The sequence below is a fragment of the Microcaecilia unicolor genome, chromosome 8 (genome assembly GCF_901765095.1).
Source record: "Microcaecilia unicolor chromosome 8, aMicUni1.1, whole genome shotgun sequence".
Lineage (NCBI taxonomy): Eukaryota > Metazoa > Chordata > Amphibia > Gymnophiona > Siphonopidae > Microcaecilia > Microcaecilia unicolor.
In genome coordinates, this window is record NC_044038.1 from 217,750,138 (window position 1) to 217,774,788 (window position 24,651).

At 44.2% G+C, this 24,651-nt stretch overlaps 1 protein-coding gene across 1 annotated transcript in view; it reads left to right on the top strand.

The window, feature by feature from the left end:
* PTGIS (prostaglandin I2 synthase) overlaps positions 1-24,651 on the top strand; it is a 72,078-nt gene that overhangs the window by 42,490 nt on the left and 4,937 nt on the right. Inside the window, exons 7-9 of the mRNA XM_030211468.1 lie at positions 10,613-10,781; positions 16,610-16,794; positions 20,834-20,985. Of these exons, the coding sequence (XP_030067328.1) occupies positions 10,613-10,781; positions 16,610-16,794; positions 20,834-20,985 (506 nt within the window). The remainder of the gene's footprint in view (positions 1-10,612; positions 10,782-16,609; positions 16,795-20,833; positions 20,986-24,651) is intronic.

The window sequence follows — 24,651 nt, forward strand, 5'->3', positions numbered from 1 at the left end:
AGCATTCGATTCAGGGGTAACCAAAGTACTTGTTCACAGGATGCATATGCAAAGATATTGGCAGTTCTGTAGAATACTATTCCCCATTCAAAACAGGGTGAAGTACCAGGAAAGAAAAATATATTTATCAGGGTGGGCAAAAAATGAAACAATCCTTCTTCAGAAGTTGTACAACTTGCAGACTGTGTGAAAGCCTATAGAATTCACCTCCAGTTTTGGAATTACTTTATGTAGGCTCATATTAAGCAGTACAGTAGAGCTTCACTGCATTGAATTTATGGATCTCTTTGTTTTAATCAGAGCTTAATAACGTGTTGTTTTAAATCTACAGAGGTTTTTTTTTAATAGCTGTTTGCTGTGATTTACAGGTGTATATGGGGGCTCACTACTGTAGACTGATAACATCAGCTGAGCCTAAGCCATGCTGATGTTATCTTGGGGGGATGGGGACGAGCGACTAGGGTTTGGAGAAGGAGGAAAGAAATAGGTAGGGGGGTAAGGGTTAAAAAGGGAGTTTTAATTGGATGAATAGGTCGCTAGGGGGCGGAGTTGGTAGGTTCGTTGTGGAGGAATTTTGGCGGGCAAAGTTAGTTTGGGTGGGAGGTAGTGGAAGGGAGCAGGTTGAGGGTGTTCAGGTGGCAACCCACCCTTCCTTCCCTGGGTTGCTGGGGTGTTTTTTTGTTGGTGGTGCTGGTTGGGTGGATAGATGCTGTGGTTTGGGTTTTTTCTTTGGGTGGTCGGTCGGTCGCAACTTGGTGACACGGGAATTTGGGGGTTGATGAAACTGTTGGGGAGGCCTTTTAGGGGAAATGAATAATAATAATTGATTTGCTATGTTGTGTGCGTCACGGCAATTTTGCCGAGTCCTGCTTTATCGCGGACTTGGAACTGGATGGGGAGTAAGGCTAAGTGCTTGCTAAAGTCAGTTTTTTTTTTTGTTACATTTGTACCCCGCGCTTTCCCACTTCATGGCAGGCTCAATGCGGCTTACATGGGGCAGTGGAGGGTTAAGTGACTTGCCCAGAGTCACAAGGAGCTGCCTGTGCCTGAAGTGGGAATCGAACTCAGTTCCTCAGGACCAAAGTCCACCACCCTAACCACTGGGCCACTCCTCCACTGTTGCTACTATTTGAGATTCTACATGGAATGTTGCTATTCCACTAGCAACATTCCATGTAGAAGTCGGTCCTTGCAGATCACCAATGTGGCCGCGCAGGCTTCTGCGAGTCTGACGTCCTGCATGTACGTGCAGGACATCAGACTCACAGAAACAGAAGCCTGCGCAGCCTTCTACATGGAATATTGCTAGTGGAATAGCAACATTCCATGTAGAATCTCCAATAGTATCTATTTTATTTTTGTTACATTTGTACCCCGTGCTTTCCCACTCATGGGAGGCTCAATGTGGCTTACATGGGGCAATGGAGGGTTAAGTGACTTGCCCAGAGTCACAAGGAGCTGCCTGTGCCTGAAGTGGGAATCGAACTCAGTTCCTCAGGACCAAAGTCCACCACCCTAACCACTAGGCCACTCCTCAGTTCAGCACCGACTGGTTTCATTTTGGTAAGAATAGAAAAGGTCTCTCTAGGATTTTGTGCTTTATTAGGACTTAAGTTATAAAGTTTAAATCAATATTTGTTTATTATGCAAAAGTTGTTAATAAAGCTGTGGCCCATTGTATGCCAAATAGGTGGTGGTGGTAATTTATTGTGTACTAGTAAAAAAGGCCCGTTTCTGTAGGCAAGGAAACGGGCCTTAGGCAGGCAATTCCCCCCCCCCCCCTTGCTACGGCCCCCTCGAACCCCCCCTTCCGCGAACCTGTCGTTCCCACCGCCGCCGCCGTTGTTGTGCTACCTTCCCTTCCCGTAGGTTCCTCAATCATCTTCTTAGAAAGTTTAACTCCGTGCGTCTGACGTCAGACGCACGGAGTTAAACTTTCTAAGAAGATGATTTGAGGAACCCACCCGAAGGTAGTGCACAACAGCGGCGGGAGAGGGGGGTGCGGTTTTCGGCGTTCCGGGGGGAGGGGATCGACAGGTTCGCAGGAGGGGGTGGGTTTCGAGGGGGCCATAGCGCGGGGGGGGGGGGTGACAGCTGATTCCGAGGCAGTAGGAGTAGGGAAACACGCTGTGCGTGGAATCAGCTGAGTTGACGTCAGTGACGTCCGTGCGTGTCTGCCTCGCAGACCACTTGCAGCCAGGGAGCCACGGTCCCAAGCATAGAACGTTGAAGGTGAGAATTATTATATAGGATTAGCTATTTGGTGCATGGCGTGGTGCGAATGCTGAGGTTTTGCAATATTGTGCTCTTTGATTTTGGGGTAAAAATAATGCTTGCAACCAGAAGAATTTATTTATATTTTTACTGTGGAAATGTTTAGACATGCTCCAAACACATCAAAGAGAAAACCCCCTTGTGGGATTCCCTTTTGAAACTCTGGAAATGGCAACGGGTATTTGGTATCTGTGTACACTTTAAAGCTGTTGCAGATATACTTGCAAAGAGTCTTCACAGGACTTTCCTTTTTTTGAACTTTCTCTGCCCCAAGTCAAAATATCCACACTGTGAACATCCCAAGCACATTTACCAACAGTAGGGTGGGAGCAGTTTTCAGCAGTACGTTTTCTGGGGGAAAAGCTTTGGAATTTCTCCCCTTTCAGCTTCATAAATAGAAAATAAAGAGATACCTTTCCATTGGACTAACTTAATAAATTCTTTTAAGTAGCTTTTACCGGCCAAACAAATCCTCCTTTCTCAGGTAATGACAGTGTGAGCAAAAGATTGCAATATGAATGCATTTTATTTTAGTGCCAGTTCCCGTTTGGATACACGCAGCCTGAAGAACCACTGGGTGGCGCTGTGCAACCTGAAAAGCAATCTGTGTGCCGTTTGCCAAGGCACTGCTTTCCCTGGAGAAGATATGCCTAGCACCTGGCATGTATTGCAGATGACAGCCAGTCTCCAGGCATTATCAGGTCGCATTAATCACTGCCACCTTTTCTCTAGCTTACTAAAGAGGGCCCTCACAGCTGCAATGCCAAACAGCCTAAAAAAAATGTCTCCTACTGTCTTCATGACTTCACATTTCAAGGGAGACTCTATGGGGGGGGGGGGGGGTTATAATATATGGATGTCACTAGCAAAGGGGCAATTCTAACGATGAGTCCCTACTTTTACATGTCTAATATCACGCGGTGAGAGCCGGCTCTATAATGACATCTGGACGCCCAGATTGTGTCGGATGATCTCAAGGTGACCAAACGGGTAGAAAAAGGCAACGGTCAAAGCCAGAAGGATGCTCAGGTGCATAGGGAGAGGAATGGCCATTAGAAAAAAAGAGGGGATAATGCCCTTGCATAAGTCTCTGGTGAGGCCCCATTTAGAATACTGGCTGCAATGTAACTCACCTTGAGCTACTACTGAAAAAGGTGTGAGCAAAAATATAATATAAAAACAAAACTTCTGGAGACCTCACCTACAAAAAGATATAAACAGGATGGAGTCGGTCCGGAGGGTGGCTACAAAATTGGTCAGTGGTCTCTGTCATAAAGTGCATGGGGACAGAATTGTAGACCTCAATATATATACATTGGAAGAAAGGAGGGAGAGAGAGGATATGATAGAGACATTTAAATACCTCTGCAGTGGCGTTCCTAGGGGGGCTGACACCCGGGGCGGATCGCCGCTGCGCCCTGCCCCCCGGGTGCAGCGCCCCCCCAGAACAGCGCGACGCCCCCCCCCCCGGCGAAAGAACCCCCCCTGGGTGCACGCCGCTGTGGGGGGGGGGGGCCGCGCGCCTGCCGGCTCTTCGTTTTCATGCTTCCTCTGCCCCGGAACAGGAAGTAACCTGTTCCGGGGCAAAGGGAGCATGAAAACGAAGAGCCGACAGGCGCGCGGCACCCCTCCAGCGGCGTGCACCCGGGGCGGACCGCCCCCACCGCCCCCCCCCCTTGGTACACCACTGTACCTCTGTGACATTAATGTACAGGACGTTAGCTTCTTTCAAATGAAGGAAAACTCTGAAATGCGAGGGCATAGGATGAAAAGAGGAAACAGGCTTGGGAGTAATTTGAAGAAATATTTTTTTCACAGATAGGGTGGTGGACAGGTGAAATCGCCTCCTGGTGGAGGTGATGGAGACGAGAAGAGTGTCTGTTTGAATTTAAGAAAGCTTGGGACAGGCACGTGGGATTTCTTAGGGTAAGGAAGGAGATAGAGATTTGCTGTGGTTGGGCCATTTGGCTCTTATCTGCCGTCATGTTTCTAACATAACCTGGCATCAGTGCATCTAGAATTTAGGTGCGTGCAATTATACCAGCCATAAACCTGGCGTAACTGTGGGTACATTTATGTGGTAAGGGCATATTTTATTTATTTAGATTTTGCACACACCTTTTTCAGTAATAGCTCAAGGTGAGCTACATTCAGGTACTCTGGATATTTCTCTGTCCCAGGAGGGCTCACAATCTAAGTTTGTAGCTGAGGCAATGGAGGGTTAAGTGACTTGCCCAAGATCACAAGGAGCAGCAGTGGGATTTGAACCGGCCACCTCTGGATTTCAAGACCGGTGCTCTAACCACTAGGCCACTCATATGTAAGTTAGTGGAGCCCATTTACCAAACAGCAGTGAAAAAAATGACCTTAGCACCCTTATATGGCTCTTTCCCTTGCACTAAGGCAATTTATTTTTGAATTTATGGCCACCCACTAATTTTGTCAAACAATGGAGTAATGTGGTCAACAGAACGCATCCAGTTACACCAGGAAGACGGTAGTAGTTATTTACAGTTTATTCCATAAAGTAGATGATATATAAATATGTTGACTTGACATGGCACCGTGTTTTGGCCTAAGTGTCTGCTTCAGGAGTCTGTATATAAATGAAACACGCTTTGACAGACTTTTAACATTTGTAGTCCTTTTCAAGATTGTATTCACTTTTAGTTTCTGAAACCTTTTATGCTACGTTTGGGCTTTTCATCTCTATACAGACTCCTGATGTAGGCACTTAGGCTGAAACACGGTGCTGTGTTGAGTCAACATATTTATATATCGTCTACTTTATGGAATAAACTGTATGTAACTACTACCGTCTGCCTGGTGTGATCGGATGTGTCCTGTTGACCATATTACTCCATTGTTTGACTTGTGTGTGTAGTGGTCCTCGTTCCTCCACTTTGGTGGTTGATACATGCACTAATTTTGCCATTAACTTGGCCATTAAAACAGATTATTATTTTTTTATATATATTTTTATTTTTGGATTTGTTACATCAGAAAAAACAAACCATATGACAAAATATCCAATTAGAGAATTTTTTCCAGTGCTATAGTAAATTTCATATAAAAATGGAACAGTTATTATAACACCCCCCTCCCCACCTTCCCCATCCCATCCCCCCTTACACATAGAGAAAGCTTAAGTGTCTCTTTTACTGCAACAACTTAACAAAGTTTGGGGTCAGGAGACCATTGCACATAAGGGTCCCATATACGATGGTACGGTGCTAGGTGACCAGTGCGTATCGCCGTAAACTTTGACATTAAGTGAATATAATCCATTTTCTGCAGAACCTGCCGAAAGCCTGGTGTAGTTGGTTGTTTCCAAGCACCAGCCAGCACCAACTTACTGGCAACAAACAGCGAAGCTATCAACTGATGCATGGAAGACTTCACCCCTCTAGGCTTAGCATGCAGCAGGCAATATTCCATCCTTAAAGGGTACTGGACTCCCGATAGATTAGATTCAAATTTCAGCACTGAAGTCCAAAACTCTTGGGCATGTTTAAAACAGATTAGCATGTGGGCCCTTACTGCCACTCCGTATAGAGGGGGGAAAGGGTTCACACGCTGAGCAAGTGTTAATTGGTTAACGTACGGCAATATAGTTGCCCTAACTGATCAGTGCAGAACACGCCCACTCTCTTCCGCCAGACGCCCCTACTGCAAAATAATAAATTTCATTTTTTAGTGCATGGGTAGCGCACGCACATCCCAAAATTACTGCAGGACGCCTGAGCGCATCTCATGGTACATCGTTTTTTTGCAGTGGTAAACATGCGTTGCTGCTTACCGCAGCTTTGTAAAAGGGCTCCAGTATTTTTTTTTAAACTGGCACACATAATTGGCAGCACTGCCCATGCTCCTCCCATATGAATACTACATTTTTTTCACTATGCCAGAGCGCCCTTACAGAATAGCATGAAGTCACTTCCCTTCCACTTATGTGTGTAACTCTACGCTTAGGGTCAGATTCTGTAAATGACATCTAAAAAAATAGGCACGTCCAAAAATAGCACTTAGTGCTGTTCTATAAACTGCGCCTAAAGTTAGGCATGATTTATAGAAGGGCTGGGCCTGCATTTAGGTGCGGCCGTTTACGCCACAGATAACCTGTTGTAAATACCTGCTCCTAAATGTAGGTGCATTCCCCTGAATTCTATGACCGTGTAAATTTGACACACCCACATGCCTCCTATGGCTGCGCCACCTTTTCAGCTACAAACGTTAGAATACACCTAAAAGATGCACGCATAAATTCCAATTAATGCCAATTAGTGCTGATAATTGGTTGTTATTGGCCAATTATCATCACTGGCTCGTTACTCAAGGTGCGTGTAAATTAGGGGCTCAGCCAATTTAACATGCGCAGCTCGCCGCAACATATATTAGAATCTGGGCGGGTTAACCCATGAAAATGCTGGTATCCTGTGCATTTATGCTCACAAGTAGCACATAAATGCTGATATCCAGTTATAGAATTGCCCTTCAAGAATGTACATAAATGACCAGACTGCTAACCAGGTAACAGAAAGGGAAAAAGCTGCCTTGACAATGGAGCCCTTTTACTAAAGTGCATTAGGCACTTAGGGCCAGATTTTATATAAGGTGCGGCACATTGTGCACGTTAAATTGTGTGTGCAGCCAGTCTACACACCCTACTCAATTGAATAACGAACCACTACTACTACTACTTATCATTTCTATAGTGCTACTAGACGTACGCACCGCTGTACACTTGAACATGAAGAGACAGTCCCTGCTCGACAGAGCTTACAATCTAATCAAGACAGACAAACAGGACAAATGAGGGATAAGGACAAAGAGTAGCAAGATTCCGGAATCCCAAAGAGTAGCAAGATTCCGGAATCCCAACGAGTAGCAAGATTCTGGAATCCCAAAGACTACTACTACTACTTATCATTTCTATAGCGCTATTAGACGTACGCAGTGCTGTACACTTGAACATGAAGAGACAGACCCTGCTCGACAGAACTTACAATCTAATTAGGACAGACAAACAGGACAAACAAGAGATAAGGGAATATTAAAGTGAGGATGATAAAATTAAGGGTACTGAATAAGTGAGTAAGGGTTAGGAGTTAAAAGCAGTATCAAAAAGGTGGGCTTTTAGCTTAGATTTGAAGACGGCCAGAGATGGAGCTTGACGTACCGGCTCAGGAAGTCTATTCGTGATTATAATTGACGATAACGACTAATTATCATCACTAATTGACAATAATTGGAATTTACGCACGCTTATTTTTAGGTGTATTCTAAAAAGAGATGTGTGGAAATTCTAATGTGCACATCTGAAAAGAGGGTGCGGCTTATGGAAGGAGTGTAATCATGTCAGGGCGTTACTCAAATTTACGTGCATTGTTATAGAATTTGGGGGGAACCGTGTACATTTAGGAGTGGGTATTTACCTAGGTTTTCAGCGGCATAAATGGCTGCGCCTAAATGTACGTATGTTCTCCCGGTCTATGTGCTATTCTATAAACTGTGTCTTAATGTAGACACCCATTTATACAATAGTGCTACGTGCGTTATTCCAACATGCCTTCATTTTATTTATTTATTTATTTGTTGCATTTGTATCCCACATTTTCCCACCTATTTGCAGGCTCAATGTGGCTTACAATTTTTCCGTCATGACTTATGTCATTTCAGAATACATATACATTTGGTAATATATATAGAACATGAATGCTAAATAAGCAGTCGGGTAAAAAAGGGAAAATATACAAATGGTATCACATATTGAACAAGAATTGCATATAAAATTAAACAATACGGTATAGGAAGAGAGTAATCCTATTAAGTAAATGATGGTGAATTACAGTTCCAATTATAACTGTACAAGTCTGCCCAGCACTATCCCCGCCTCCCAACCACCAGCCCCGCTTCCCACCACCGGCTCTGGCACAGACCGTATAAGTCTGCCCAGCACTATCCCCGCCTCCCAACCACCAGCCCCGCCTCCCGATGGATCCTCAGGAGCTTAGTCAAGATCGGGAGGTGGGGCTGGTGGTTGGGAGGTGGGGGATAGTGCTGGGCAGACTTATACGGTCTGTGCCAGAGCCGGTGGTGGGAAGTGGGACTGGTGGTTGGGAGGCAGGGATAGTGTTGGACAGACTTATACGGTCTGTGCCAGAGCCGGTGGTTGGGAGGCAGGGCTGGTTGTTGGGAGGTGAGGATAGTGCTGGGCAGACTTATACGGTCTGTGCCAGAGCCGGTGGTGGGGAGGAGGGGCTGGTGGTTGGGAGGCGGGGATAGTGCTGGGCAGACTTATACGGTCTGTGCCCTGAGGAGCACAGGTACAAATCAAAGTAGGGTATACACAAAAAGCAGCAAATATGAGTTATCTTGTTGGGCAGACTGGATGGACCGTGCAGGTCTTTTTCTGCCGTCATCTACTATGTTACTATGTAAGTCATTTAGATGCCGTTTACTAAATCTGGCCCTTAGTACATGGTTAACGCATGAAAGCAGGATTCTGCACAAACGTGTTAAATCGTTTCCTGGTTTACATGTGCTAAACTGCACGCAAGGTTTTGAATTTTTCAGAATTTTTCTATCTGGGGGTGTGGCATGGATGTAAAGTGGATGTGGAAGTGATAGCCAGCTAGTGCTTTATAATTATCGTGCATTAACTGGCTAATGAAGGGTTTATACAGGAGCACTTAATGCCTCCTAAATAGCAGTAATTCCACATTAACATTAACCTTAAAGAAACTTCAGACCGCTCAAAACACGGCAGCTAGGCTTATCTTCGGAATAACGCGATTTGAAAGCGCAAAACCCCTCTGCGAAAAACTACACTGGCTCCCAATCAAAGAACGCATTGCTTTCAAAATCTTAACTCTGGTTCACAAAATCATCTACGGTGAAGCCCCGGGATACATGACAGACTTGATCGACTTACCAACTAGAAACACATCCGAATCAACATGAACGTACCTAAATCTGCACTACCCAAGCTGCAAAGGACTCAAATACAAATCAACCTACGCATTCAGTTTTTCCTACGTAAGCACACAACTGTGGAACGCATTACCTTGAAAACGACGTACGACAACCTAAACTTCTGGAAAACACTAAAAACTAACCTGTTTAAAAAGGCATACCCTACCGATCCAACATAAATGCCTGATCTCTGCAACACAACAAAACTAAAGCACGTAATGGACATAACACAACTGTTCCGTTATACGATGCCCTAATGTGGCTGTGCCACATGAACTTTATCTTACCACAACATCACTTTGTATTTGTTCACTCCGGAGTCTGCAAACGCCTCTCCGATACTATGTAAGCCACATTGAGCCTACAAATAGATGGGAAAATGTGGAATAAAAATGTAACAAATAAATAAATAAACATTAGTCAGGTAATGTGTGTAGCATACGACCTGCAAGATATAAAAGTGGGAAAGCCCTCAAAAACTGCGATGTAAGATTTGTAGTTATCGGATGGTAAAATCCTGCTGTCTTACTTCGGAACTTGATATTTTTGCTGCTGGAATTGTTTTTCACAGTGTAGCTGTTGCTTGTCTTACTGTGATATTATATTTTATGCCTTTGGTGCAATAAAGATACTTTCAAAAAAAGTGTTATCAATTTTAGTGCACTTTAGTGAAAGGGTCTCTTTATTCAGTTGACTATCTGGTTAGCAGTCTGAATATCACCACTAACTGGATAGTAAACCATATATTCAGCACCTGCCAGTTTCCAGGTAATAGTGTTTTTTTTTTTTTTTTAATTTTATTTATTGCATTTGTATCCCACATTATCCCACCTATTTGCAGGCTCAATGTGGCTTACAGAGTTACGTAAGACATGTTCGTTCCAGGGTGTCAGTTACAAATAGTATCTGTACACTTACAATTAGTAATGTTCAGAGAAAAGTAAGGGAAAAGAGAGTGAAAGGTGATAAACAAGATAATATAAAAGGTGGCCTTTTAATAACTGGGTGGGTTGGTGAAGTAATTTTGTGAAGTTATGGGTTCTCTTTCTAGGCCTTGTTGAAGAGGTGTGTCTTCAGAGCTTTGCGAAAGTTGGTTATTTCGTCAATGGATTTCAAGGTTGTAGGTAATGCATTCCACAACTGCGTGCTTATGTGGTGGTGGCCCACAATTTACTTAACCGTTGGCTGCCGGGGTTAAATATCTTTTTACAGTAAAAAAAAAAAAAAAAGTTTAAATTACCACCGACCAGAGTTCTGTGTCATCTGATTTGATGGATAGCTTCATGGACTCAGTGTAGCAATACAAGCCCTTCATTCAGTAACTAGTGGTTTTTGTTTTGTTTTGTTTTGTTTGCTTTCATAGGGCAATGCAGGTCCAGCAGCGTTTTGGCTTCTCTTGTTCCTTCTGAAACACCCTGATGCTATGGCAGCAGTCCACGCAGAATTAGAGAGGGTTTTTAGAAGCAAAGGGCAGATGCTGCCGGAAACGGAAGCCATTAAACAGGAAGTTCTAGACAGCGCTCATGTTTTTGGTTAGTATGTCTACTTCTTTCTTTTCTTTTATATTTACTAATTTTAAATGATTCATACAAAGACCATCTTTGCCTAGGAAGCCAGAAGAACAAAGAAACATTTGTACAAATGTAGAATAAAAAAAAAGAAAAATTACTGGTGGGTGTTGCAAGTCGCCCTCAGACCCAGCAAAGTTTTCTGAGGCAGGTTATATGCGCTGCTAGAGTTGTAATTGCTGCCCATTGGAAGCAGCCTATAACTCCGCCGATAACTTGGTGAATTCAAAAACTGAGGCTTATCTGCGAGATGGAAAGATTACTAGCTGAGAGGCGCAACCACCTGAACAGATGGCACTTGATCTTCTTCATGTATAATTTGATTGCTGTTACGGGTTATGGTGATGCTTGATAGAGGGGTGGGGTAGGGGTGGGTGGGGGTTTAGTGGGGAAGGGGGGGAGGGGGATGGGAATTAATATAAAAATCTACAAATATTGAAGTATTGGACTGGACATTCTGAATAGTTTACTGGGCACACTCGTATAGTAAGATGTGTTTGGTTTGTTGGGTGTGCAGTGAGAGTTTCATCACTTGCTGTATTATTTGTAAGCCACATTACCAGAGATTGGTTCTGTATCATTGAACTGTACTATGTTGTGCATGATGTGCTATGTATTCGACTTTGTGTATTACTTATTAATTGACTTCATGAAAATTAAAAAAAAAAAAAAAAGAAAAATTACCTTCAATAATTAACAGGAGTCCAACACAAGGAGAACCAAGTGGAGAAATCTAAGAGAAGATTAGATATAGTCACAAAATACAGTGGGGGAAATAAGTATTTGATCCCTTGCTGATTTTGTAAGTTTGCCCACTGACAAAGACATGAGCAGCCCATAATTGAAGGGTAGGTTATTGGTAACAGTGAGAGATAGCACATCACAAATTAAATCCGGAAAATCACATTGTGGAAAGTATATGAATTTATTTGCATTCTGCAGAGGGAAATAAGTATTTAATCCCTCTGGCAAACAAGACCTAATACTTGGTGGCAAAACCCTTGTTGGCAAGCACAGCGGTCAGACGTCTTCTGTAGTTGATGATGAGGTTTGCACACATGTCAGGAGGAATTTTGGTCCACTCCTCTTTGCAGATCATCTCTAAATCATTAAGAGTTCTGGGCTGTCGCTTGGCAACTCGCAGCTTCAGCTCCCTCCATAAGTTTTCAATGGGATTAAGGTCTGGTGACTGGCTAGGCCACTCCATGACCCTAATGTGCTTCTTCCTGAGCCACTCCTTTGTTGCCTTGGCTGTATGTTTTGGGTCATTGTCGTGCTGGAAGACCCAGCCACGACCCATTTTTAAGGCCCTGGCGGAGGGAAGGAGGTTGTCACTCAGAATTGTACGGTACATGGCCCCATCCATTCTCCCATTGATGCGGTGAAGTAGTCCTGTGCCCTTAGCAGAGAAACACCCCCAAAACATAACATTTCCACCTCCATGCTTGACAGTGGGGACGGTGTTCTTTGGGTCATAGGCAGCATTTCTCTTCCTCCAAACACGGCGAGTTGAGTTCATGCCAAAGAGCTCAATTTTTGTCTCATCTGACCACAGCACCTTCTCCCAATCACTCTCGGCATCATCCAGGTGTTCACTGGCAAACTTCAGACGGGCCGTCACATGTGCCTTCCGGAGCAGGGGGACCTTGCGGGCACTGCAGGATTGCAATCCGTTATGTCGTAATGTGTTACCAATGGTTTTCGTGGTGACAGTGGTCCCAGCTGCCTTGAGATCATTGACAAGTTCCCCCCTTGTAGTTGTAGGCTGATTTCTAACCTTCCTCATGATCAAGGATACCCCACGAGGTGAGATTTTGCGTGGAGCCCCAGATCTTTGTCGATTGACAGTCATTTTGTACTTCTTCCATTTTCTTACTATGGCACCAACAGTTGTCTCCTTCTCGCCCAGCGTCTTACTGATGGTTTTGTAGCCCATACCAGCCTTGTGCAGGTGTATGATCTTGTCCCTGACATCCTTAGACAGCTCCTTGCTCTTGGCCATTTTGTAGAGGTTAGAGTCTGACTGATTCACTGAGTCTGTGGACAGGTGTCTTTCATACAGGTGACCATTGCCGACAGCTGTCTGTCATGCAGGTAACGAGTTGATTTGGAGCATCTACCTGGTCTGTAGGGGCCAGATCTCTTACTGGTTGGTGGGGGATCAAATACTTATTTCCCTCTGCAGAATGCAAATAAATTCATATACTTTCCACAATGTGATTTTCCGGATTTAATTTGTGATGTGCTATCTCTCACTGTTACCAATAACCTACCCTTCAATTATGGGCTGCTCATGTCTTTGTCAGTGGGCAAACTTACAAAATCAGCAAGGGATCAAATACTTATTTCCCCCACTGTATGTACTTGAGAACTGTGTGTAATAGTACTTTTCTCGTTACTCCTAACCTGAAGGCAATGATGTTTAACACCCTGAAATCTAAATTACACAGCTCGTTTCCTCTCGAGAAGAAACTGCAACTGTGAGGGGTCAAAAAAGACGTATTTAGTATTATTCAAGGAAATAATACATTTACAAGGAAACCTTAGTTGAAACGTTGCACCTAACTCAGACACTTCTTGGCGAAAAGTCAAAAGTGTTTTACACCTCAATTGAGTCCATTTAGATACATCAGGAAAAATAAGAATTTTACCCTCTATATAAAGTTGCAGTCCTTCAACTGCAAATAGAGATGTAAAGTAGCTTCCTTTATCCTGTAAAAAGAAAAAGGACCCCAAAAGAGTTGCCCGAGAGAGTATCTCTTCGTTAGAAGTCTCCAGAATGTTAGTAAGGTTCAAACTGTCTGAGGGAAGATCTCCTTGATCAGGTTTTTCCAGAGAGCTACTTATTCAAAGGTGGTAAAGCTGCCTCGTCATAATTCAATACCTTAATATAATTCTCAAAGTTTTCAATGAAATGGTAAAGAACCGTCTTGTCCCGCAACAGAGTAACTTCAGTAGTTTTAATCTGTTGAACCTGAAGTTTACCACCTTTATGTCTAAAACTGCAGTCTTCTCAAAAAAAAACCTGAATCTTAACTCATACTCTGTGAGACAGCTGGAAGAATCTTTGAAGAAACAATATAGAGGACCTACAGAGCCTGCCAAATCGAGTCCAGCGTGATTGCTGGCCAGATCTCCACTGGAGCTGCAGCCTGACAATCCAGTTTCTTCCCCATGGTTGGGGCTCTAGACAGCCCCTGTGATGGCATTATACCAGGAGAGTCCTCACAACCCGGCCCACTCCTGGAGAGGATGCTGATGACAGTTGTAGCCCTCCAGTACCTAGCTGCGAGTCCTTCCTGGAAGGTGGGGGAGTAACAGGTCCCGCAGGGCAGAGTGAGACTTCGCTCCTATGACTCAGGCTGTTCTCTTCTGCCCAAGCAGCCGGTACAAGCAAAGCAGCTCTAACATACACTGTGATTTCAGGCTGCCGCAACTGAAGGAAAACTACCCAACAAGCGGGTTGAGCCGATGGCTTCCCACGATACTTAGGCATAATTTCCTAAGGAAAGGTACGAAAGTGACAGAGCTTGTCCTCACACATCTCACACCACAGCGGCCATCTTGGTTCTGGAAGGGTATAGTATGTTTTGTTTCTGGATAGATTTATTTTCTCCATTATTCCAAGGAAAGTGCTGTATATACAGTAAATGTCTAAAACAAAAATACAATCAAGAGTGGGAATGTAAACCAGGCTTATCCACAGAACAGGAACCAGACAAAATAGAGTTAAAAACCAACAAACTATATTTATTTAAATATACTTTAAAAAGACTAATAAATATTTTTTGTAATAATGACGCGACACAACGTAGTAAGAACAACACTCATGAAATGATGTTATAAAATATCTATGGAAAACGGTGAAACGTAATGAATACTCTCAAACTTCAATGGATAAACAAATCTTGAAACCGTCTATTGCTCGTGTTTACCTGTGCGCACAGGTAAACACGAGCAATAGACGGTTTGCTTACAATGGTCTTTTTCAAGACCCATCTTACGTTTTTATTTCAAGATTTTTTTTATTTCAAGATTTGTTTATCCATTGAAGTTTGAGAGTATTCATTACCTTTCACTGTTTTCCATAGATATTTTAGAACATCATTTCATGAGTGTTGTTCTTACTACGTTCACAAGACTCCTGATGTAGGCCACCAGGCCGAAACACAACGTTGTGTCGAGTCATTATTACAAAAAATATTTATTAGTCTTTTTAAAGTATATTTAAATAAATATAGTTTGTTGGGTTTTAACTCTAATTTTTGTCTGGTTCCTGTTCTTTGGATAAGCCTGGTTTACATTCCCACTCTTGTTTGTATTTATTCTCTATCCCGTGGGATCTATTGAGTTCTCCACGTTCGTGGATTCTCTTTAAAAAAAAAACTCCACTAGCTTTAATTTAAGTGTGATAGAAGCATATGGATACCTGGAACTTTCAAAATGGAGACAATTTTAAAAGGGCTTAACTGGCTAACTTCAGGAGCTAGCTGGTTAAGACACTTCAGTCATATTCAGCCAGCGGTAGGCAGCATTTTTAAAAAATGTTGATGGCTCCCAGCTAAATTGGTCCCAGATATTCAATGCTGGGCCATAAACGGGCACTGGCATTGAATGCCTGGGCCTGACTGGACTGCTAGTGGCCAACATATGCGGGTCCTGGCTGAATATCGGCTGGAACCCAAAGCAACCCTGCCCCCTGAAGCATCTTCAACCCCCCTCCTCCTGAGCCCCAGAAAGCCCCTTTGGGCCTATTTACTGGCCTTTGTGGTCTAGTGGTCCTTGGGGCATGTACAAACCCCATTTGCTCCTGCCCCTCGTGGTGCCTTAGCAAAAACGACTGCCACAACCATTAGTGAGACCACTGCTAGAGGCCGCAGTGGCCATTTTCGTTCACCACAAGGAACAGGAGTGAGTGGGATTCGCTTCTGCCCCAGGGACCACTAGACTACCAGGGCCAGTAAGTAGGTCCAAAGGGGGGCTTCTGGGACTCAGAAGTCCTTCCCATTATTGAGATGTATGAGAGCGATAAGTTAAAGCCTACTGTATTAAAGACTGCTGTCTATTGTAAGACCACTAGATGGTGCTGTTCCGTTTTAAGAGTTGAAGTACTAGGTGTTTGTTCAGTTGTTTTTGTAATTGATCTATTTTGGAGGCCATGAAGCTCACTCTTGTCTCAGGATGTAATAAGATGAAAACCCTATATACTGAACACATTTCTGTTTTAGGTTTCTGCTGTGCCTAGTTCATGAGTATATTAGAACAAGCTCACTTTGTACCACCATCCAGATCTTTACTAAACAGCTGCGGCTTTTCTTTAACAGCTGCATAGCAATCACCCAATTTGTTAACTTCCCACATCCCCTAAACGAATACTCAGTGGCGCTGGCACTACTTCAAGTGCACAGTGAGCGTGCTGAAGGAAAATCTAAAATGGAAATCCAGATACTGTAGTTGTTCATTTACTGAGTGCCTTTTCCCTTAATCCTTATTGAACTGATGTTGAAGGTCTGCAAATGGCCTAATTGAAAAAGTGTGGTCCCTCTTCCCTGAAGGTCAGGATTTCCTAATGCATCAGACCGCAAGTGAGTATTTGAATGATGCATATAACTGAGGACCCATTTCATATCCATCATCTTATGCCAACCATTTAAAATGCAGAATTTGGCAACTTAGGTGTACAATTTGATGTTTTTCAATATTGAGGCCTGTTGTGCGTGTGAGCGCACTGGACTTTTTCCATTTACTCCTTGCCAGGTACTGTAATTTCCTTGTGGTTTTGCTTTGTGCAGACAGTGTATTGAGTGAGACTTTACGACTGACAGGAGCCCCCTTCATCACCAGAGAAGTCCTTGAGGATATGCCCCTGAAACTGGCGGATGATGGCAGGGAATACAGCCTAAGGAAGGGAGATAGAATCCTTCTATTTCCTTATTTAAGTCCCCAGATGGATTCAGAAGTCTACGAGGACCCTGAGGTAATTTTTCCTCTCTCTAAATTTGAAATTTGGTGACAACAGCTTAGTTCTATTTGTATGCCGTGCGAAAAAATATTCCAGTTTTTATCATGCTATCACCTTATCATCGGGAATCTGTATGTTTTATATGCTCTTTCAATAAAGTGAATTATATGTTATAAGTGATTTTGTTGATGTATGTATATTGTAAACTGCCTTGAATGTTTATCAGGAAGGCAACATATCAACTTTTTAAAATTAGTTAAAATAGATAAGCAAAAATTTATTTAAGCACTAGTAAAAAAGGCCCGTTTCTGAAGGCAAGGAAACGGGCCCTAGGCAGGCAATTCCTCCCCCCCCCCCCCCCCCGTGCTACGGCCCCCTCGCCCCCCCCCCCCCTTCGGCGAACCTGTCGCCCCCCCCCCCCCGGACCGCCAAAAACCTCCCCCGCCGCCGTTGTGTACTACCTGTGCTGACGGGGGACCCAAACCCCCGTCAGCCGAAGTGTTGTTGTGCCCTTTGCGTTCCTTCCTCATCTTCTCTGGAAGTTCCTCTGCGTGCGTCTGACGTCAGACGCATGCAGTCAGACGCACGCAAAGGAACTTCCAGAGAAGATGAGGAAGGAAGGATTCTGAGGCAGGGGTTTCCCTAATCCTCCCCTTGCCTTGGAATCAGCTGTCATGACGTCAGTGCGTGTCTGCCTAGCAGACCACCTCCAGCCTAGGGAGCTACGGTCCCAGGCACAGAACGTTGGAGGAGAGAATTATTATATAGGATGTGGATTTTAATAAAAGACAAATACTGTATATGATGCAAAATATTACCATCAGGTGTTGGCGTTGATACAGGAGAATGTAAAATTCCTGTTTCAACATTCTGATCTAGATTTGCTAACACTTAATGTTCGTAATACTATGTAATTATTCAGAGAAAAGACTAAATGTAGTCTTGGACTGTTGCTTTTTAACGTATTTATAAATGATCTGGAAATGGGAATGAGCGATCAAATTTGCAGAATAACAAAAACTATTCAAAGTTGTTAAACTGCATGGGGACTGTGAGAAACTGCAGGAGGGACCTTATGAGACTGGAAGACCGGGCATCCAAATGGCAGATTACATTTAATGTGGACAAGTGCAAAGTGATGCACGTTGGGGGAAAGAGTAACCCAAATTATAGCTACGTGATGCTGGGTTCCACATTAGGCGTCACCACCCAGGAAAAAGATCTAGGTGTCCTTGTGGGACAGTACATTGAAATCTTCTTTTCAGTGTGCTGTAACAATAGCCAAAAAAGCAAACAGAATGTTAGGAATTATTATGAGGAATAAGAAACAGAACAAAGAATATTATAATGCCTCCGTATCGCTCCATGGTGCAACCTTACCACTACTACTACTGTTTAACATTTCTAGAGCGCTACAAAGTGTACGCAGCGCTGTACAAACACAGAAGAAAGACAGTCCCTGCTCAAAGAGCTTACAATCTAATAGACAAAAAGTAAAGCATTTAAATTTAAAATATTTAAGCAGTCAAGCACAAGAGAACAGTCACAGAAGGACTGAAGATGTTGAAGGGTGATCAGTGTGATTAGGTGTAACTCTGGTTGGGGTAGTGGGAGAAGGTGATAGAAGAATAGAAATGGGTGAGGTAAAGTAATGAGTGGGTTGATAGGGAGGTTATATAAGACATGTTACTCTAGGGGTGGGTGGGTAGAGGGGTAGGGTGGGTGGGACTAAGTCTAAAGCAGGAGAAGGTATTCTCTGCAGCCTATCTGTGAGATGGAAAATGCTCTCTGAAGCTGCTGCTATAAATTGTTAGTTTTCTCTCCCTGAAAGAGATCCAAGCCACACCCACGAAGTTCAAACTGCCTGTGGGGAGGGTGAGGGGAGGAAATGGCAGTGCTTGATGAAAAAGAGAGCTCAGTTTGATAGGAGATATACTATAGGATGTCATTCTGAGGCCAGGCTAAGTCTAAAGCAGGAGAAGGTATTCTCTGCAGCCTAATTTGTGAGATGGAAAATGCTCTCTGAAGCTGCTGCTGTAAGTTGTTAGTTTTCTCTCCCTGAAAGAGATCCAAGCCACACCCACGCTCCATGCTCCATGGTGCAACCTTACCTTGAGTATTGTGTGCAATTCTAGTCACCGCATCTCAAAAAAAGATATTGCAGAATTAGAAAAGGTTCGAAGAAGGGCGACCAAAATGATTAAAGGGATGGAACTCCTCTCGTATTTTGCAGGTAGGCGTTCACATGGGTGGAGCGTGGGCGGGACTCACACTTACATCTTATAGGATGCTATAAATTGTGTGTATCTCTGGCAAATGAGAACACACATTCACCAGCTCTATGACTCGTGAAAGTGTTTGTACCTAAGCACATACGCATGTACGTACCCAGGTATGCTAATATTCTATAAAGGAAATTATCACTAGTACTGTGAGGTAACCGCTAGAGGTCACAGTGGCCATTTTTAAGGAGGAACCTAGAGGGGGCAGGCATGAGTAGAGTTCACTCCTGTCTCAAAGACCACTAGACTATCACAAGTATGCCTGAGAGGGTCATCTGCAGCTCAGAGTGGGAGCAGAAGGGTGGGATCTTAGGTCCAGTGGTGGGGGGGTGGGGGTGGATCTACATTCGGGGAGGGGAGGTGGGTCAGAGCTGCATCAGGGGGCTGGAAGGAGTTTCAGGCCTGCATCAAGCATAGTGGTGGGAAGGGGGTTCAAAGCTGCATTGGGGGTGGAAGGGGGTTCATACCTTCATTGGAGGTAATGTGAAAGGGGAAGGGAAATGGGACTTGATATACCGCCTTTCTGAGGTTTTTGCAACTACATTCAAAGCGGTTTACATATATTCAGGTACTTATTTTGTACCAGGGGCAATGGAGGGTTAAGTGACTTGCCCAGAGTCACAAGGAGCTGCCGTGGGAATTGAACCCAGTTCCCCAGGATCAAAGTCCACTGCACTAACCACAAGGCTACTCCTCCACTCATTCCACCAATAAGAGCCAACCTCATCAGTGATGTCACAATGGCTTGATTGCCCGATACTTGGCTCACTTCTGATATTGTGATGTCATAAGGGAAAGGGGGAAAGGGAAATGGGACTTGATATACTGCCTTTCTGAGGTTTTTGCAACTACATTCAAAGCGGTTTACATATATTCAGGTACTTATTTTGTACCAGGGGCAATGGAGGGTTAAGTGACTTGCCCAGAGTCACAAGGAGCTGCCGTGGGAATTGAACCCAGTTCCCCAGAATCAGAATCTGCTGCACTAACCACTAGGCTACTTCTCCACTAGCAACATTCCATGTAGAAGCCTGCCCTTGCAGATCAGCAACGTGGCCGCGCAGGCTTCTGTTTCTGTGAGTCTGACGTCCTGCACGTATGTGCAGGACGTCAGACTCACAGAAACAGAAGCCTGCGCGGCCACGTTGCTGATCTGCAAGGGCAGGCTTCTACATGGAATGTTGCTAGTGGAATAGCAACATTCCATGTAGAATCTCCAATAATAGCAACAGAATCTCAAATAGTAGCAACATTCCATCTAGAATCTCCAATAGTAGCAACATTCCATATAGAATCTCAAATAGGGAAAGGGAAATGGGACTTGATATACTGCCTTTCTGAGGTTTTTGCAACTACATTCAAAGCGGTTTACATATATTTAGGTACTTGGCTGAACGTTGACTGGAGGAAATGATCACACTTCATCTCTCACTTCCTGTTTATAAAATGTGTCACTGTACAGCATGTCCTTCTTGGTTATGTTTTACTACAACGCTGAGAAAAGAAAAAAAAATCTTTTTTTTGTACTGCTCTGTCTCCATGCATATCTTCCTATCTCATCCCACCCCCATCCTGTTAGACAGTCGCTGAAATAGTTTGATGTTTCACTTATATATACTGTCATCTACCAACATTTGCTTATTTCAGATCTGACGAAGAAGGGCAACTTTCAAAAGCTAATCAAGAAATGTATTAAGTTATGTCCAATACAAAAGGTATCATCTTATTTTCTTTTCCATGTTTTATTTATATTGATTACATTTTTTTTCCAGAAATTCAAGTACGACCGGTTTCTGAACGCAGATCATACTAAGAAGGAGGATTTTTACAAAGGAGGAAAAAAGCTAAAGTATTACAACATGCCATGGGGTGCAGGGAACAATATGTGTGTAGGAAAACTTCATGCCATCAATAGCATCAAACAGTAAGTGCAGCGATAGAAATGCATATTTATTTTTTGTTACATTTGTACCCTGTGCTTTCCCACTCATGGCAGGCTCAATGCAGCTTACATGGGGCAATGGAGGGTTAAGTGACTTGCCCAGAGTCACAAGGAGCTGCCTGTGCCTGAAGTGGGAATCGAACTCAGTTCCTCAGTTTCCCAGGACCAAAGTCCACCACCCTAACCACTAGGCCACTCCTCCACTGTTGCTACTATTTGAGATTCTACATGGAATGTTGCTATTTCACTAGCAACATTCCATGTAGAATCTCCAACAGTAGCAACATTCCATGTAGAATCTCCAATAGTATCTATTTTATTTTTGTTACATTTGTACCCTGCGCTTTCCCACTCATGGCAGGCTCAATGAGGCTTACATGGGGCAATGGAGGGTTAAGTGACTTGCCCAGAGTCACAAGGAGCTGCCTGTGCCTGAAGTGGGAATCGAACTCAGTTCCTCAGGACCAAAGTCCACCACCCTAACCACTAGGCCAACAATAACTACATTGTGCACTGGCTGGATGGAACCTGCAACCTACACTTCTATTTGAATTTTGGATAGTTCTAGAAGGAGTGGCCTTGTGGCTACCAGGGCCGCCAAGAGTGGGGGGGGGGGGGGGGGAGGAGGGGCAAAATTCCCTGGGCCCAGCCTACAAGGGGGGCCCGGTGCTGGGGTCTCTCCTGCTCCTGACGGGCCCTGAGTGATTGCGTCCTCACAGGAGAAGGAGAGAGAAAACTCCGGCACCAGCCCCCCCCCCCTCCAGCACTGCTCTTCCCTCGCTTCTACCGCCTTGCCGAGCGGTTGCTTTTCGCCTCAGGCGCAGGCTCGGTTTTGAAACCGAGCATGTGCCATGAGAGAAAAAAAGCAGGGGCAGGGCAGGCATGGAGTGAAGAGTAGTGCTGGATTCTTCCGCTGGCGGGGTTTCGGGATCCCGCCAGTCCTAAGTTATCTCAGTTGTGGCAGTGGCCATCCTGGGGGGAGGGGGCAGCAGCGGCGTCAATCTGCGGGGGGGGGGGGGGGGCAGTGGCTCAGTCTCCCGGTAGCCCTGGTGGCTACTGTATTCCACAGGAAACCAGGATTCACATCCCTCTTTCCCCATGGGCAAGTGATAATCAAAGCCCTCTCCAGCTACCATTTTACCTACAGATGTCAGGGCTTTGCTTAGTGTCTAATTGGGTAAAAGTATGCTCATTCAGGACAACTCTTTGACAGTGTGACTTTGCTAGAGGGCACCTATCTGGCACCTTTTCTATAAAGGAAGTAATAGCCTATTTTCCTATATAAATATTAGTGTAACAGCAAAACTGCACATCTACAATTTAGGGCTAAAAATCCTGAATATTGCTATGAAAGCAGTAGATTTCACATTTTGGAAGTTAATTTAGAAGTTCTAGTCCTGATTTGCACATGTGTACACCAGCATTCACAAGTACACAAGTACACATCCAAATAAACGTGGAAACCCTAGATTTTGGAAAGCTGTGATTTACATGTGCAAATCATGAATGTTGTGGCAAGGGGGCGTGGCTTGGGTAGGATTAAGGCGGGGTCAAACTATGTATGTGTACAAACGTCTGTGCTCATTGTTCTGAACATCAGGATTTAAAGCTGCTCCCGGGGATGTCTAGATTTTTTTGAAAATGTTCATTTTGGGCAGCAGGGATTAGGGGAAGTTGCTCCTTTTCATCCTCCATCTTTTTCCCTTCTTTCCCCAAATCAATTCTGCTGATGTGAATGGTTGTTTGCTCTGTTCTTAACTGAATGCATACAGACATGTACTGCCTGATTTTTAAAACCATTTAACAGGCCAGGAATGGCTCCTGGCTAGTTAAGGGGCCCTGGAGGAGTAGCCTAGTGGTTAGTGCATCCAATGTGCATCAATTTGGAGTTCAGTGGACTATGATCCTGGGGAACTGAGTTCAATTCCCACTGCAGCTCCTTGTGACTCTGGGCAAGTCACTTAACCCTCCATTGCCCCTGGTACAAAATAAGTACCTGAATATGTAAACCACTTTGAATGTAGTTGCAAAAACCTCAGAAAGGTGGTATATCAAGTCCCATTTCCCTTTCCCCCTTTCCCTTATGACATCACAATATCAGAAGTGAGCCAAGTATCGGGCAATCAAGCCATTGTGACATCACTGATGAGGTTGGCTCTTATTGGTGGAATGAGTGGAGGAGTAGCCTAGTGGTTACTGCAGTGGACTCTGATTCTGGGGAACTGAGTTTGATTCTTACTGCAGCTCCTTGTGACTCTGGGCAAGTCACTTAACCCTCCATTGCTCCTGGTACAAAATAAGTACCTGAATATATGTAAACCACTTTGAATGTAGTTGCAAAAACCTCAGAAAGGCATTGTATCAAGTCCCATTTCCCTTTCCCGTTTTACTAAGCCGCATAGGTGCCTACGTGCGCCTAACGTGCATCAATTTGGAGTTACCGCCCGGCCCATGCGGTAATTTCATTTTTTACGCGCGTCCACTATTCACGCCAGAAAAGATATTTTATTTTCTGGTGTGCGGCAAAAATCGGGCGGTAACTCCAACTTGACGCACATAGGTGATTACCGCACGGTTAACACGAGGGACCTTACCGCTAAGTCAATGGCTGGCGGTAAGGTCTCAGACCCAAAATGGGCGTGCGCTAGTTTTTATTTTTGCCACACGTCCGTTTTCGGCAACATTTTAAAAAAGGCATTTTTTTTACAGGTGCACTGAAAAATGGATTTGCGATCATCCAAAACATGCACCTACACTACCGCAGGCCATTTTTCACCTTAGTAAAAGGACCCCTAAATGGCACTTAATCAGCTATCTAGCAATATTCAGCGGGAGATAGCCAGCTATTTCCCGCTGAATAGTGCCGGTTAGTGGATAGCCGGTTATATCGTGCAATATAACTGGCTATCCACCAATGTTCAGCACATCGCCGGCTACGTTTGGTGGCCAGATTAGGCCACCGAAATAGCTGGAATATCTTTGGCCAGTTTAAACTTAACCAGCCTGCGCTGAATATCGGCTTGGCCACTTAAATTTAAACCAGCCCAAAAACCAGATATTCATGTGGCCTTGTAGATTCATAGAATATGGGGCCAATATTCAGCCCAGCAACGGGCTGAACTAACATCAGATATTCAATGCCAGGGCATGCGCAGTCAGTGGGTGGCGGTAAGGGCTCAGGCATTAAATAGCCGCGCGCTACTTTTAATTCTAGCACACGGACGTTTACTGCCCCCATTGAAAAAAAAGCCTTTTTTCCCAGCCAAGATGAAAAAAAATGATCCAGTGCACACCAAAAACACGCAGCCACACTACCACAGGCCACTTTTTACCGTGGCTTAGTAAAAGGACCCCAAAGTTAGGACAACCTTTTTGCTATCCTAACTTTAGGCAATTAATTATTTGGTTAGCGGACTGAATATCTCCTAACCAGCTGTGTTACAGCCCCCTAAGTACATAAGTGTTGCCATACTGGGAAAGACCAAGGGTCCATCAAGCCCAGCATCCTGTTTCCAACAGTGGCCAATCCAGATCACAAATACCTGGCAAGATCCCCAAAAAGTACAAAACACTTTATACTGCTTATCCCAGAAATAGTGGATTTTCCCCATTTAATAACGGTCTATGGATTTTTCCTTTAGGAAGCTG